At 44.9% G+C, this 16,740-nt stretch overlaps 1 protein-coding gene across 1 annotated transcript in view; it reads left to right on the top strand.

Annotated features, from left to right (window-relative positions):
- Positions 1-212: 212 nt before the first annotated feature.
- The window catches only part of BEND3 (BEN domain containing 3), a 30,824-nt gene continuing 14,296 nt past the window's right edge, over positions 213-16,740 (top strand). Inside the window, exons 1-2 of the mRNA XM_017958175.3 lie at positions 213-1,099; positions 1,594-1,796. Of these exons, the coding sequence (XP_017813664.1) occupies positions 1,063-1,099; positions 1,594-1,796 (240 nt within the window). The 5' untranslated portion in view covers positions 213-1,062. The remainder of the gene's footprint in view (positions 1,100-1,593; positions 1,797-16,740) is intronic.

Below are 16,740 nucleotides of genomic sequence, written 5' to 3'. Positions count from 1 at the left end.
TTTTTGAGACGGAGTCTCGCTCTGTCGCCTAGGCTAGAGTGCAGTGGCCGGATCTCAGCTCACTGCAAGCTCTGCCTCGCGGGTTTACGCCATTCTCCTGCCTCAGCCTCCCGAGTAGCTGGGACTACAGGCGCCCGCCACCACACCCGGCTCATTTTTTGTGTTTTTAGTAGAGACGGGGTTTCACCGTGTTAGCCAGGATGGTCTCGATCTCCTGACCTCGTGATCCGCCCATCTCGGCCTCCCAAAGTGCTGGGATTACAGGCTTGAGCCACCGCGCCCGGCCAAAAAATGTCTTTAAATTAACTGTGTGTGGCGGCATGTGATCCCTGTAGTGCTAGCCATTCCAGAGACTGAGGCAGGAGGATTGCTTGAAGCCAGGAATCAGAGGCTGCAATGAGCCATGATAGTGCTACTGTACTCCAGCCAGGGTAACAAGAGTGAGACCTTTCCTCTAAAAAACAAAAAAGAATTATTAGTGAGATATTTTGCATTTCTGTTACTAAGCTAAGTCTGAGATTTGGTGTGTATTTTACACTTACAGCACATCTCCCTTGGACTAGCCACATTTTGAGTCCTCAGTAGCCAGTTGTGGCTAGTAGCCACCTTCATGTCATGGGCAGCACAGTTCTGTTGATGACCTGAAGTCGTAAGATTTCAGGATCCGTAACCCCCATCCTTCAGCCTCTTTGTTTTGTGGCTGGAATTTATAAGCATGGACTTAAAAGAGATAATTAAAATTGGAGTCTTTTTTAAGACTTGATTTGTTCATGTAATGTTCCCATGGCTCAGTAAGTGGCTGTCAGTGGATGCTATAAGACATGTTCTGCTCACATAAAGTCTTGGAGAAGAGCTCCCAGCAGGGATGCACAAGGTCTGGCTGCTCTGAGTGTCTGCAGAGAAAATTAGGAGGACACATGCTTCCACAGTGCTGTGCTGCTCTGTTACCTAGAGCCGGGGTTGGGAGGGTAAGAGGATTTTCTGTGGGTAGAGAAAATAAAGAAATAAATCGAGCAATAAGTCAATACATTGTCTTTGTCTTTTTATTTAGTGGACTAGAAGATGAACTCAACTGAATTCACCGAAGATGTAGAAGAAGGTAAAAAAAAAATGCCCTTTTTAGAAAATGTTTTTAACTGAATACTTTTGATTAGGTCATACATTCACATGGTCCAAAAATATACAAAGTTATATAGTGAAAAGTCCCCTCCACCCTCACACTTGTTACCCAGTTCCCATCCCCCTCCACCCACACACTTGTTATAAGCACCTTGTGTCTCTTTTTAAAAGTTACTTTTTTAAAGCACAAAAAGATAATATTTTAGTTCTCTGCTTCCACTGCCTTCCCTCCCCAAAAATATGTTTAAACCAATTTGAACTAAATGCTCTTGGAACATGGCTTTATTGTATAGCACTAGCGCAGTGAGATAAAGATTGCATTGTTGGAAAGCACAGGTTTGTTATGACTAGACATCATTATCTGAGGGCTGGTGTCAAAGAGCGGCCCACAGACACCCTGCTGCTCGGAGAACCCTGCTGATTTCTGAGCAGCCCTGGTTTTTCCCACTGAGCCCTATTTCTTCTCTGACACAGTTCTAAAAAGTATCACTGTGAAAGTGGAGACGGAGGCCGAAGATGCTGCTCTGGACTGCTCCGTGAATTCCAGGACTTCGGAGAAGCACTCTGTGGACAGCGTCCTCGCTGCCCTGCAGGACTCCAGCAAACGAAAGCAGCTGGTCAGCGATGGCCTGCTAGACTCTGTCCCCGGCGTGAAGAGGAGGCGGCTGATCCCCGAGGTGAGGGCCCGGCCACTGTCACTCTTTGCTTGAGCGCTAACCCTCTCTGATTCCATGCTGAATCTCCCTCTTCTTTTGGCATCCCAGCAACTGCTGAACCCTTGGGCATGGGAAGGTTTCATTTAAGCTGTCCCATCTCTGGCTTCAGTTTCTCGAAGGTGTCTGTCTTTAACTGGAATTCTTGTTTGTGTTTGGATTCCTGGTGGGTAAAGGGAGCCTTCACATTGCAGCTGCTTTTGCATTATTTTGCTGTGCTTTGTGGGGGAAAGCAGGAGCTTGCTGATAGAGAGGACGGTTAATGTAAGCCTACCACACTTGACATAGTAGCTGATTCTTGCAAAAGTGGGGCATTAGCTGGAGGTCAGGTCTTTTCCTAAATTAAATCGATCATTCATTTATTTAAATAGAGACTGGATCTCACTATATTGCCCAGGCTGATCTTGAACTACTGGCCTTGAGTGATCCTCCTGACTTGGCCTCCCAAAGTGCTGGAATTACAGGTGTGAGCCATAGTGCACAGCCAACTCTTTGTTTAATTGGTTTGTTTTAATTCTCCCCTGTTGGATGTTAGGGCAGATCCAAACAAATTGGGAAGTTATACATGTTAGGGATTTGGTTAGGCTTTAATTTGCATAATGATGAGACTAAAATTTTAACCAAGATTTAAATACACATGTTTATAGTGAGGCCTGACATTCCACATCATGCAACATTGAGTGATAGGTTTGTTGGGGTTTTTTTTGTTTTTTTCTTTTTGTTTTGTTTTTTTGAGATGGAGTTTTGCTCTTCTTGCCCAGGCTGGAGTACAGTGGCATGGTCTCAGCTCACTGCAACCTCTGCCTCTTGGGTTCAAGTGATTCTCCTGCCTCAGCCTCCCGAGAAGCTGAGATTACAGGCATGCGCCACCACGCCCAGCTAATTTTGTATTTTTAGTAGAGATGGGGTTTCTCCATGTTGGCCAAGCTGGTCTTCGAACTCCCGACCTCAGGTGATCTGCCCGCCTTGGCCTCCCAAAGTGCTGGTATTACAGGCATGAGCCACTGTGCCTGGCGATGAGTGATACTTTTATTTACTATCTTATTTATTCAGGTTTTTGGTTTTTTTTTTTTTTTTTTTTGTGCTAACTCTTTATTCTGGTCTGAATGGCTTTTCTTTTTTAAACGACTTTGTTTCTCTAATTTATTTGGGTTAAAAAAATTTTTTTTTTTCTTTGAGATGGAGTTTCACTCTTGTTGGCCAGGCTGAAGTGTAATGGTGCGATCTTGGCTCACCGCAACCTCCGCCTCCCGGGTTCACGTGATTCTCCTGACTCAGCCTCCCGAGTAGCTGGGATTACAAGTGTGCGCCACGACACCCGGCTAATTTTTGTATTTTTAGTAGAGATGGGGTTTCTTCATTTTGGTCAGCTGGTCTTCAACTCCCAACCTTAGGTGATCCGCCTGCCTCAGCCTCCCAAAGTGCTGGGATTACAGGTGTGAGCCACCACACCGGGCCCAAAACAACTTTATTAAGATATAATTCACATACTACGCCTTTCACCAATTTAAGTTACATAGTTTAATGTGTGGGTTTATTTATTTATTTATTTTATCTGAGACAGAGTCTTACTCTGTCACCCAGGCTGGAATGCAGTGGCGTAGTCTCAGCTCACTGCAACGTCTGCCTCCTGTGCTCAAGCGATTCTCCCGCCTCAGCCTCCTGAGCAGCTGGGATTACACGTGTGGACCACCACGCCTGGCTAATTTTTTATTTTTTGTAGAGATGGGGTTTCACCATATTGGTCCAGGCTGGTCTCGAACTCCTGACCTCGAACTCCTGACCTCTGCTGGCCTTGGCCTCCCAAAGTGCTGGGATTACAGGTGTGAGCCACCGCGCTCAGCACTAGTTTAATGGTGTTTAGTATATTCACAGACTTACGCAATTTTAGGACATTTTTATAACCTTACAAACAGTCCCTGCCCATTAGCAGTAGCTCCTCATTCCCTACTTTTCCAGCTCCTGACAATCAGTAATGTACTTTCTAAGGATTTGCCTATTGTGGGCACTTCATTTTTATTTTTAACTGATTGATTGATTGATGGATGGATGGAGTTTTGCTGTGTGGCGCAGGCTTGGAGTAAAGTGGCATGAGCTCAACTCACTGCAACCTCTGCCTCCTTGGTTAAGCGATTCTCCTGCCTCACCCTCCCGAGTTGCTGGGATTACAGGTGGGCACCACCACACCTGGCTTATTTTTGTATTTTTAGTAGAGATAGGGTTTCACTATGTTGGGCAGGCTGACCTCAAACTCCTGACTTCAAGTAATTCACCTGCCTTGGCCTTCCAAAGTGCTGGGATTACAGGCGTGAGTCACTACGCCCGGCCAATTCTAGGCATTTCATGTAATGTAATCATATATTCTGTGGCCATTTGTGTCTGACTTCTTTTTTTTTTTTTGAGACGGAGTCTTGCTCTGTCGCCCAGTCTGGAGTGCAATGGCACGATCTCGGCTCACTGCAAGCTCCGCCTCCTGGACCCACGCCATTCTCCTGCCTCAGCCTCCTGAGTAGCTGGGACCACAGGCGCCCGCCACCACGCCCGGCTAATTTTTTGTATTTTTGGTAGAGATGGGGTTTCATTGTGTTAGCCAGGATGGTCTCGATCTCCTGACCTTGTGATCCGCCTGCCTCAGCCTCCCAAAGTGCTGGGATTACAGGCGTGAGCCACCGCGCCCAGCTGTGTCTGACTTCTTAGCATATGTTTTCAAGGTTCATTATCTATGTATCAGTACTTCATTTCTTTTTGTTTTAACAGACTTTATTTTATAGAGCAGTTTTAGGTTCACAGAAAAACTGAGCAAAAGATACAGATTTCCCATGTACTTCCTTACCCCTACATGTGTATAACCTCCCCCATTGTCAACATTCTATACCAGATTGATACATTTGTTACAGCTGATGATTTCCCATTGACACATTATCGCCCAAAGTCAATAGTTTATATTAGGGCTCACTCTTGCTGTTGTATTGTCTGTGGGTTTGGACAAATGTATATACCATTTGTAGTGTCATACAGAGTAGTTTCGGTGTCCCAAAAATCTGTTATGCTCTGTCTGTTCATCCTTCCCTCCCACATAACCCCCAGCAACCACTGATCTCTTTACTATCTCCATACTTTTACCTTGTCCAGAATGTCATGAAGTTGGAGTCATACAATATGTAGCCTTTTTAGATTGGTTTGTTACACTTAGCAATATGCATTTGAGTTTCCTCCATGTCTTTTCATGGCTTGATAGCTCATTTTCTTTTAGCACTGAATTATATTCCATTGCCTGGATGTATCAGAGTTTATTTATTCATTTACCTACTAAAGGACATCTTGGATGCTTAGATGCTTCCATGTTTTGGCAATTATGAATAATGCTGCTATAAACATCCATGTATAGGTTTTCTTGTGGACATAAGTTTTTAGCTCCTTTGGATAAACACCAAGGAGTGTGATTATGTTTAGTTCGGTAAAAAACTACCAAACTGCCTTCCAAAGTGGCTGGACCATTTTACAGTCCAGCTAACAAGTTCCTCTTGTTCCACATCCTCGAAAGCTTTTGCTATTGTGAGTGTTCTGGGTTTTGGCCAGTCTAATAGGTATGTGGTAGTATCTTGGCTTTTTGTTTGTTTGTTTGTTTGTTTAGTTTAAAAAAAATTTTTTTTTTGTAGAGATGGGGGTGGTCTCACCATGTTGCCCAGGCTATTCTCAACCTCCTGGCCTCAAGCGATCCCCTTGCCTCAGCCTCCTAAAGTGTTGGGATTACAGGCATGAGCCACTGTGCCCAGTGGTTGTGTTTTTATGTTGTTGTTGTTGTTGTTGTTGTCGTTTGAGACACTGTCTCTCCTGCCAGAGTGGAGTGTAAAAGCAGTGGCACAGCTAGGTGTGGTGGTTTGCACCTGTAATCCCTGCACCTTAGGAGGCTGAGGTGGGTGGATTGCTCGAGTCCAGGAGTTCCAGACCAGCCTGGGCAATGTGGCAAAACCGTGTCTCTACAAAATAATTAACCAGGCGTGGTGGCACACACCTGTAGTCCCAGCTACTCAGGAGGCTGCAGTGGGAGGATCGCCTGAGCCTGGGAGGTCAGGGCTGCCGTGAGCCATGGTCGTGTCACTGCAATCCAGCCTGGGTGACAGAGTGAGACCCTGTCTCCAAAAAAAAAAAAAAAAAGCAGTGACACAGCTCACTAATCGCAAACTCCTGGGCTCAAGGGATCCTCCTCTTTCAGACTCCCAAGTAGCTGGGAGTACAGGCATGCCAGCACCATGCCTGGCTAATTGTTAAATTTTTTGTAGAGATGGAGGTTTTTGGTCGTTTTATTTATTTATTTTTGAGACGGAGTTTTGCTCTTATTGCCCAAGCTGGAATGCCATGGTGCGATCTCGGCTCACCTCAACCTCCGCCTGCCGCGTTCAAGCAATTCTCCTGCTTCAGCCTCCAGAGTAACTGGAATTACAGGCACGCATCACCACACCTGGCTACTTTTGTGTTTTTAGCAGAGACGGGGTCTCTCTGTGTTGGTCAGGCTGGTCTTGAACTCCCAACCTCAGGTGATCCGCCCCCCTCAGACTCCAAAGTGCTGGGATTACAAGCATGAGCCACCACACCCGGCTGTTGTTCTCTTAATTTGTGCTTCCCTGACAACATATGATGTGGAGAATCTTTTTATATGCTTATTTGCCAGCAGTATAGCTTTTTTGGTGAAGTGGCTATTAAGATTTTGGCCCATTTTAATTTTTATTTTATAGAGATAGCATCTTGCTATGTTGTCCGGGCTCAAGCTCCTGGGCTCAAGTAACCCTCTGGTCTCAAGCCTTTGAAAGTGCTGAGATTACAGGCTTGAGCCACCACACCTGGCTGGCCCATTTTTAAATTGGGTTTTGTTCTTATTGTTGAATTTTAAGAGTTCTTTGTATATTTTGATTAACAGTCCTTGATCGGGTATGTCTTTTGCAAATATTTTCTCCCAGCCTGTGGCTTGTGTTTTCATTCTTTTTGACAGTATCTTGTGGAGCAGAAATGTTTCCTTTTAATGAAGTCCAGTTTATTAATTCTTTCATAGACTATGGCTTTGCTGTCATATCTAAAAAGTTACTGCCAAACCCAAGGTCATCTAGATTTTCTCTGATGTTATCTTCTAGGTGTTTTATAGTTTTTCATTTTACATTTAGGTTTGTGATCCATTCTGAGTTGATTTTTGTAAGGGTGTAAGGACTATGTCTAGATTGACATATTTGCATGTGGATGTCCAGTCTGGTCCACTAACATGTTGAAAAGACCGTCTGTGTTCCATCGTATTGCTTCCGTTGACTGTCTTTATGCAGTTCTACTTCCGGGCTCTCTGTTCTGTTCTGTTGATCCATTTATTCTTGCCCCAGTACCACCCTGTCTTGACTACTGTAGCTTTTTGGTAAATGTTGAAGTCAGATAGTACAGTATCCGTCTTTTCACTGTGTTCTTTTCTTTCACTATTGTGTTGGCTATTCTGGGCTTTTGTCTGTCCATGTAAATTTTAGAATTAGTTTATTGATATCAGCAAAATAGCTTGCTGGGATTTTGATTTGGATCGTATTGAATCTATAGGTCAAAGTGGGAAGAACTGACATCTCAAATACTGAGTCTGCCTCTCTATGAGCATGGAATGTCTCTCCATTTATTTAATTTTTTAATTACTTTCATCAGTTTTGTACTTTCCCTCATATACATCTTGTATACATATGTATTTTGTTAGGTTTATAAGTAAGTATTTCATGTTTTTGGAGACCTGATATAAATGGTATTGTGTTTTTAATTTTAAATTCTACTTGTTTATTGCTGGTGTACAGGAAATAAAATTGACTTTTGTATGGTAACCTTGTATACTACAAGCTTCCTATAATTGCTTATTAGTTCCAGTTGGTTTTTGGTTGATTCTTTTGGATGTTCTACACAGACAATCATGTCATATGCAAAGAAAGACAGTTTTATTTCTTCCTTCCCAATCATTATACCTTTTACTTCATTTTCTTTTCTTATTGCATTAGCTAAGACCTCCAGTACAATATTGAAAAGGAATGAGGAGAGGGAGACATCCTTGCTTTGTGCCTGATCTTAATGGGAAACCTTCTGGTTTCTAGCCATTAAGTATGATATTAGCTGTGGGATTTTTGTAGGTGTTCTTTTTCAAGATGAGGAAGTTTCCCTCTAGTCCTAATTTACTGAGAGTTTTTGTTATGAATGGTGTGGATTTTGTGAAGTGCTTTTTCTATATTTATTGACATGATCATGTCTTACCCTATTGCTGTGGTGGATTACATTAACTGATTTTTAAATGATGAACCCCTTTGCATGTCTAGGATAAATCTAAGTTGGTCATGGTGTGTAAAATCAGTTTTTTTTTGGAGATGGAGTCTCACTCTGTTGCCTAGGCTGGAGTGCAGTGGTGCAATCTTGGCTGCCTGCAAGCTCCGCCTCCCAGGTTCAAGCAGTTCTCCTGCCTCAGCCTCCCAAGTAGCTGAGACTACAGGCACCCACTACCACACCCGGCTAATTTTTTGTATTTTAGTAGAGATGGGTTTCACCATGTTGCCCAGGCTGATCTCCAACTCCTGAGCTCAGGCGGTCCGCCCACCTCTGCCTCCCAAAGTGCTAGGATTGCAGGCATGAGCCACCATGCCTGGCCTCAATTTTTTTAAACATGAGGCTGGCCACGTGGGAGACAGACTTATTACTCAAATCAGTCTCCTGCTAATGTTTTACTGAGGGTTTTGCATCTGTGTTCATGAGAAATATCTGTAGCTTTTTTTCTTGTGATGTCTTTGTCTGGTTTTGGTATTAAGGAAATGCTGGCCTCATAGAATGAGTTAGGAAGTAGTTTCTCTGCTTCTGTTTTCTGAGACTGTAGAGACATTATATCATTTTTTCCCTTAAATGTTTGGTAAAATTCACCTTTGAACCCGTTTGGGCCTGGTACTTTGTATTCTGGAGGGCTATTAGTTACTGATTCAGTTTCTTTAATAGATAAAGCCCTATTCGGAATGTCTCTTCTTCCATGAGTTCTAGAAGATTGTGTCTTTTAAGGAATTAGTGTCTTTCCTCTAGGTTATCAAATTTGCAGACATAGAGTTGGTCATAGTGTTCCTTTATCATCCTTTCAATGCCGATGGGGTCTGTAGTGGGATCTCTCATTTCTGATATTATTAATTTGTGTCCTCTTTCTCCCTCTAAGTTAGCCTGCTAGAGGTATATGGATTTTACTGATCTTTTCAGAGAAACAGATTTTGGTTTCATTGATTTTTTTATCTGTTGATTTCCTGTTGCAGTTTCATTGATTTCTACACTAATTTTTATTGTTTCTTTTCTTCTGCTTACTTTGGATTTAATTTGCTTTTCTAGTTTTCTCAGGTAAAAGCTTAGATGATTTTTAGATCTTTTCTATTATATGCTTTCAATACTATAAATTTTCCTCTAACCACTCTTTTTGCTGCATTTCACAAATTTTGGTAAATTGAGTTTTCATTTTCTTTCTTTTCTTTTTTTGAGATGGAGTCTCACTCTGTCGCCCAGGCAGGAGTGCAGTGGTGCGATCTTGGCTCACTGTAACCTCTGCCTTCCAGGTTCAAGCAATTACCCTGCCTCAGCCGACTGAGTAGCTGGGATTACAGGCGCCCACCACCATGCTTGGCTAATTTTTGTATTTTTAATAGAGACGGGGTTTTGCCATGTTGGCCAGGCTGATCTCGAACTCCTGACTTCAGGTGATCCACTGCCTCTGCCTTCCAAAATGCTGGGATTACAGGCATGAGCCACTGTACCTGGCCTAATTCTGGTTTTTTTAGCATGTTAATTATACTTTTTTCTTAAATATTTTTTTCTTTTTTTTTAATGGTTGCCCTAAAGTTTGCAACATATATTTACAACTAGTCCATGTTCAAATAACTTACCACTTCAGGAGTGGTGTGAGTACCTTATAATGAAAGAGTCCAAATTCCTCCCTCTTCTCCCTTGTATTATTGCTGTCATTCATTTATATATAAGTGCATGTACACGCGCGTGTGAGCATATATAGTTGACTGCATTGTGGCTGTTATTATTTTGAACAAAGAGTTCTCAAAGTAACAAATATAAAGTTTTTATTTTACCTTCAGTTATTCCTTCCCTGATGCACTTTCTTTCTTTATGTAGATTCATGGTTCTGACCTCCGTCATTTTCTTGCTCTCTGAAGAAGTCCTTTGAACATTTCTGGCAACAAACTCCCTAATTTATTTTATTTATTTATTTATTTGAGACAGAGCCTTGCTCTGTCGCCCAAACTGGAGTACAGTGGCACGATCTTGGCTGAATGCAACCTCCACCTCCCAGGTTCAAGTGATTCTCGTGCCTCAGCCTCCCCAGAAGCTGAAATTACAGGCATGTGCTACCACACCCAGCTAAGTTTTGTATTTTTATTAGAGACAGGGTTTCTTCATGTTGGCCAGGATGGTCTCGAACTCCTGACCTCAAGCAATCTGCCTGCCTTGGCCTCCCAAAGTGCTGGGATTACAAACATGAGCCAGCACACCTGGCCTCTGTAGTATAATTTAAAATCAGGTAATGTGATTCCTTCAATTGTGTTCTAGGATAGCTTTGGATATTCTGGGTCTTTGGTGGTTCCATATAAGTTTTAGGATTATTTTTTCTGTTTCTGTGAAGAATATCATTGGAATTTTGATAGGGATTGTATTAAATCTGTAATTGGTAGCCGGGCACAGTGGCTCACGCCTGTAATCCCAGCACTTTGGGAGGCTGAGGTGAGTGAATCATTTGAGGTCAGGAGTTCGAGACCAGCCTGGCCAACATGGTGAAACCCCGTTTCTACTAAAAATACAAAAATTAGCCATGCACAGTAGCACGTGCCTGTAGTCCCAGCTACTCAGGAGGCTGAGGCAGGAGATTCACTTGAACCCAGGAGGCGGAGGTCACAGTCAGCCGAGATCATGCCGCTGCGCTTTATCCGGGGTGACAGAGCGAGGCTGTGTCTCAAAAAAAATAAAATCCTTTTTTTTTTTTTTTTTTTTTTGACGGAGTCTCACTCTGTGGCCCAGGCTGGAGTGCAGTGGCACAATCTCAGCTCACTGCAAGCTCCACCTCCCGGGTTCACGCCATTCTCCCGCCTCAGCCTCCCGAGTAGCTGGGACTACAGGCACCCGCCACCACGCCGGCTAATTTGTTTTTGTATTTTTAGTAAAGACGGGGTTTCACTGTGTTAGCCAGGATGGTCTCAATCTCCTGACATCGTGATCCACCCACCTCGGCCTCCCAAAGTGCTGGGATTACAGGCTTGAGCCACCGCGCCCGGCCCACATGAATGTTTTACCATTTTCATTGTAGAGATATTTCACTTTTTTTTTTTTTTTTTTGAGACAGAGTCTCGCTCTTTTGCCCAAGCTGATGTGCAATCCCAGCACTTTGGGAGGCTGAGGCGGGAAGATTGCTTGAGCCCAGAGTTTAAGACCAGCCTGGGCAACATAGCAAGACCCTGTCTCTAAAAAAAAAGTATTTTCATTTGTGTGTCCCTTGACCATCTGTTTTTTTTTTTTTTTTGAGATGGAATCTTGCTCTGTCACCCAGGCTGGAGTGTGCAGTGGCACGATCTCAGCTCACTGCAACCTCCACCTCCCAGATTCAAGCAATTCTCCTGCCTCAGCCTCCTGAGAGCTGGGGTTACAGGTGCGTGCCACCATGCCCAGCTAATTTTTGTATGTTTAGTAGAGATGGGGTTTCACCATGTTGGTCGGGCTGGTCTCAAACTCCTGACCTCATGATCCGCCCGCCTTGGCCTCCCAAAGCACTTGCACCAGCCGACCATCTATTCTTGCATGTTGTCTACTTTAGCCATTAGAGTCCTTGGCATATTAATCATAGTTGTTTCACATTCTCTGTTTGATAATTCCAGCATCCCTACCACCTGTGAGTCTGGTTTGGTCTTAGTATGCCTTGTAGTTTTTTCTTTTCCCTGTTTTTTTTTTTTGAGATAGAGTCTCGCTTTCTTACCCAGGCTGGAGTGCAATGGTGCTGTCTCTGCTCACTGCAACCTCCATCTCCCAGATTCAAGTGATTCTCCTGCCTCAGCGTCCCAAGTAGTTATGATTACAGGCATTCGCTGATTTTTGTATTTTTAGTAGAGACGGGGTTTTGCCATGTTGACCAGGCTGGTCTCAAACTCCTGACCTCAAGTGATCCACTCGCCTCGCCTCTGAAAGTGCTGGGATTACTGGCCCAGCCTTGTAGGTTTTTTTTTCTTTCTTGTTTTTTGTTTTTTGAGACGGAGTCTTGCTCTGTCACCCAGGCTGGAGTACAGCGGTGCGATCTCGGCCCACTGCAACCTCTGCCTCCTGGGTTCAAGCAATTCTCCTGCCTCAGCCTGCCTAGTAGCTGTGGCTACAGGCGCACACCACCATGCCCAGCTAATTTTTGTAGTTTTAGTAGAGACAGGGTTTTACTTTGTTGACCAGGATGGTTTCAATCTCTTGACCTTGTGATCCGCCCACCTTGGCCTCCCAAAGTGCTGGGATTACAGGCGAGAGCCACTGTGCCCAGCCAGTTTTTTTCTTAATAAGCAGACATGGTATTCTGAGTACAAGGAACTCCTGTGAATAGTCCTTCAGTGATGTTGGAGGAGAGGAAGGAAGGGAGAGAGCAGCATTCTCCAGTCCTGGATTTGGTCTCCGTTTTTGTTTTTTTTTTTTTTTTAGACGGAGTCTTGCTCTGTCTCCAGGCTGGAGTGCAGTGCAGTGATGTGATCTCGGCTCACTGCAACCTCCGTCTCCCGGGTTCAAGCAGTTCTCCTGCCTCAGCCTCCCAAGTAGCTAGGACTACAAGTGTGCGCCACCATGCACAGCTAGTTTTTGTATTTTTAGTAGAGAGAGGGTTTCAGCATGTTGGCCAGGATGGTCTCCATCTCTTGACCTCGTGATCTGCCCGCCTCAGCCTCCCGGGGTGGTGGCATTACCAGCGTGCGCCTGGCCAGGTCTCAGTCTTTTAGCAGCCCTGCATCTCTGGACTGCGAACTTCACTTGGACTTCTTTGTTCTTCCGTTCCTCCCTTAAGTGGGACAGGATGAGTCAAGTGGGCTGATGTTAGGTGTTTCTTTTCCTTCAGGTAGAAGGCTGGAGCTGGAGTTGGGTATCTCCCTTCCTGTCAGTCAGGCTCTGATAAAACCCCTGCAGGTTTAGCTCACGTTAAATAGTTCTCCCGAGGGCAAGCCTTAAGAAAAGAGAAGGGGCCGGGCGCGGTGGCTCAAGCCTGTAATCCTAGCACTTTGGGAGGCCGAGACGGGCGGATCACGAGGTTAGAAGATCGAGACCATCCTGGCTAACACGGTGAAACCCCGTCTCTACTAAAAAATACAAAAAACTAGCCGGGCAAGGTGTGAGGCGCCTGTAGTCCCAGCTACTTTCCGGGAGGCTGAGGCAGAAATAGTAAACTCCCGGGGCCGGGCTTGCAGTGAGCTGAGATCTAACCCTGCCTCAGCCAGCTGAAACCAGACAAAAAAGAAAGAAGGTGGCGGTAGCGGTGGCTCAAGCCTGTAATCCAGCACTGGGAGGCGGGGAGCCGAGGATCACAAGGTCAGGAGATGGGGGCCATCCTGGCGAAGAACAGTGAAACCCTGTCTCTACTAAAATATATAAAAAAAAAGCCTTGAGGCCGGGGTGGGGAGAGCGCCTGTAGTCCCAGCCTTTCGGGAGGCTGAGGGCAGGAGAATGGAGTAAACCCAGGGCCGGGCTTGCAGTGGAGCTGAGATCGGCCACTGCCTCCAGCTGGGCTGAAGCCCAGAGACTCGTCTCAAAAAAAAAAAAGAAAAAGAAAGTGACCTGTAGCTGGTGACTCATGCCTCAGGAGAATGGAGTAAACCCAGGAGGCCGGGCTTGCAGTGAGCCAAGATCATGCCACTGCACTCCAGCCTGGGTGACAGAGCAAGATTCTGTCTCAAAAAAAAAAAAGGAAAAAGAAAAGGAAAAGAGAATGCTCTGATATTTTAAATTGGTTCCCTTTCCTCTCCACCTGCCAGAAGTAGAAGGGGATTTTCTCTAATATTCACTGTGAGAACCTGGTAGAGTTCTTGGAGGTAGTGTGTCCAGAATTTATTCCTTCTGGTGGGTTCTTGGTCTCGCTGACTTCAGGAATGAAGCTGCGGACACTTGCGGTGAGTGTTACAGCTCTTAAAGATGGTGCGTCCGGAGTTTGTTCCTTCAGATGCTCAGACTTGTCGGGAGTTTATTCCTTCTGGTGGGTTTGTGGGTTCATGGCCTCGCTGACTTCACAAGTGAAGCTGCAGACCTTCGCAGTGAGTGTTACAGCTCTTAAAGGTGGCACGTCCAGAGTTCTGTGTTCCTCCTGGTGGGTTCATGGTCTCGCTGACTTCAGGAATGAAGCCGCAGACCCTTTTGGTGAGTGTTACAGCTCATAAAGGTAGTGCGGACCCAAAGAGTGAGCAGCAGCAAGGTTTATTGTGAAGAGCAAAATAATAAAGCTTCCATAGCATGGAAGAGGACTTCAGTGGGTTGCTGCTGCTGGCTCGGGTGGCCAGCTTTTATTCCCTTATTTGGCCCTGCCCACATCCTGCTGAGTGGTCCATTTTACAGAGCGCTGATTGGTCCATTTTACAGAGTGCTGGTTGGTGCGTTTATAATCCTTTAGCTAGACAGAGCACTGATTGGTGCATTTTTATAGAGTGGTGATTGGTGCATTTACAATCCTTTAGCTAGACACAGAGCACTGATTGGTGCATTTTTACAGAGTACTGATTGGTGCAGTTTTACAGAGTGCTGATTGGTGTGTTTACAATCCTTTAGCTAGACACAGAGTGCTGATTGGTGTGTTTGTACAGAGTGGTGGTTGGTGCATTTACAATCCTTTGGCTAGACACAGTGCTGATTGGTGTGTTTACAATCCTCTAGCTAGACAGAAAAATTCTCCAAGTCCCCACCCGACCCAGAAGCCCAGCTGGCTTCACCTCTCAGTGGAACCCACAAAAGTGTGGGACCTGTGCTGATTGGGTACCCCTGGAGATTTTAACTCTCAGACTTGTCCACACTGCGTCTCCAGCGGCTCCTCAGTTGCAGTTCGGGTTTCCCTGCCCTTGCCCTCGTTCCTGTGGAAGTCTGCTCTCGGGTGTCTGCTATGGTAAGCTGGGAGTCTCTGTATTCACCCGTCTGTTTCGCCAAGTCTGGGGGCGGTGGTTTGCCCTGTGACCTTACCAGTCTTATGGGTCTAAGAAAACGTGTTGATTTTTTCAGTTTGTTCAGCTTTTTCTGTGTAGTTAGGATGGAGGGCTGACTTTCAGGCTCCTTCCATGCTGGACCAGAAACCTGAAGCCCTTCATCTTCTTTCATGGCCAAATAATATTCCATTTTATAGATTTTTTTTTTTTTTCCAAGATAGGGTCTCGCTGTGTTGCCAAGTCTGGTCTCAAACTCCTGGCCTCAAGGGATCTCCCGCCTCAGCCTCCCAGAGTGTTGGGATTACAGGCGTAAGCCACGGAGCCCAGCCTCACCACCTTTTGTTTATCCATTCATCAGCTGACAGACATTTTGGGTTGCTTCTAGTTTTTGAGTATCATAATTAATAGTTAAATGAGACATTTAAAAAGAAATCTATAATGTCCAGAAAAAAAATGTTGATTTTTTTTTTTTTTTTTTTTTTAAATATCTATGAGTATTTTTTTGAGGCACGGTCTTGCTCTGTCACCCAGGGTGAGTGCAGTGGTGTGACCATGGCTCACTGCAGCCTCAACCCCCTGGGCTCAGTGGATCTTCCCACCTCAGTCTCCCAAATATCTGGGACTGCAGGCACGTACCACCACACCCAGGTAATTTTGTTTTCTGGGGTCGTTTTTTTTGTAGAGTTGGGGTTTGGCCATGTTGCCCAGGCTGGTCTGGAACTCCTGGGCTCAAGCATTCCTCCCACCTCAGCCTCCCAAAGTGCCGGGATTACAGGCGTGAACCATCGTGCCTGGCTGATAATTTTTAATAAAGGAATAATTAGAAATATTCCACCCTCGACTCTGACTGCCTAACCCTGCCACTTGCTGCATACCTAGTGATCTGGGCAAGTTTCATGCATGGATGGCAGTTTCTAGTGCAGTAAGTAATAACTAGATGAAAACCCACAAATCTGATCTGTGATCTGCTGTGGCAGATGAAAGCTACAAGACAGCTAGTGGAATAGCTTAACCATACTTTATTATTCTTTTCCTTTGTGATTGACATTTAGATGTTTTCCAATTTTATATTATTCCAAGTAATGCCGGGAAAACATCCCCATACATCAACACAGTGACTGTATGAGTGTTTCTGTAGGTTAGATTCCTAGAGGTTACGCTGGAAGTGATGAGAAGTTTGACAAGCAGTATGTTAATTTCCCAAAGGAACCCCAAAAATATTTTTCTCTGTGTCACATTACATTTCTGTTTGTGATCACCTAAAGGAACACCCAAAAATATTTTTCTGTGTCACATTACATTTCTACTTGTGATCAGTTCTGCAAACTCACTTCAAGTTTTCAAGTAAAGCCAGAGTTGAGGACATGGAAGACAAAGTTTAGCGTATCAGTTCACTTGTGCTATGTTATGTTACGTAGCACAGAACTACTCCAGAACCTAGTAGTTTAAAGCAACCACTAGGCTGCGCGTGGTTGCTCACGCCTGTAATCCCAGCACTTCGGGAGGCTGAGGCAGGCGGATCACCTGAGGTCAGGAGATCCAGGCCAGCCTGGCCAACATGGCGAAACCTGTGTCTGCTAAAAACACAAAAATTAGCCCGGTGTGGTGGTGCGTGCCTGTCATCCCAGCTTCTTGGGAGGCTGAGGCAGGAGAATCGCTTGAACCCAGGAAGCAGAGGTTGTAGTGAGCCAAGATCACACCACTACACTCCAGCCTGGGTGACAGAGCGAGACTCCTGA

This window comes from Papio anubis, chromosome 6 (genome assembly GCF_008728515.1).
Source record: "Papio anubis isolate 15944 chromosome 6, Panubis1.0, whole genome shotgun sequence".
NCBI classification, from domain to species: Eukaryota; Metazoa; Chordata; class Mammalia; order Primates; family Cercopithecidae; genus Papio; species Papio anubis.
This window is presented reverse-complemented; position numbering and strand designations above follow the sequence as displayed.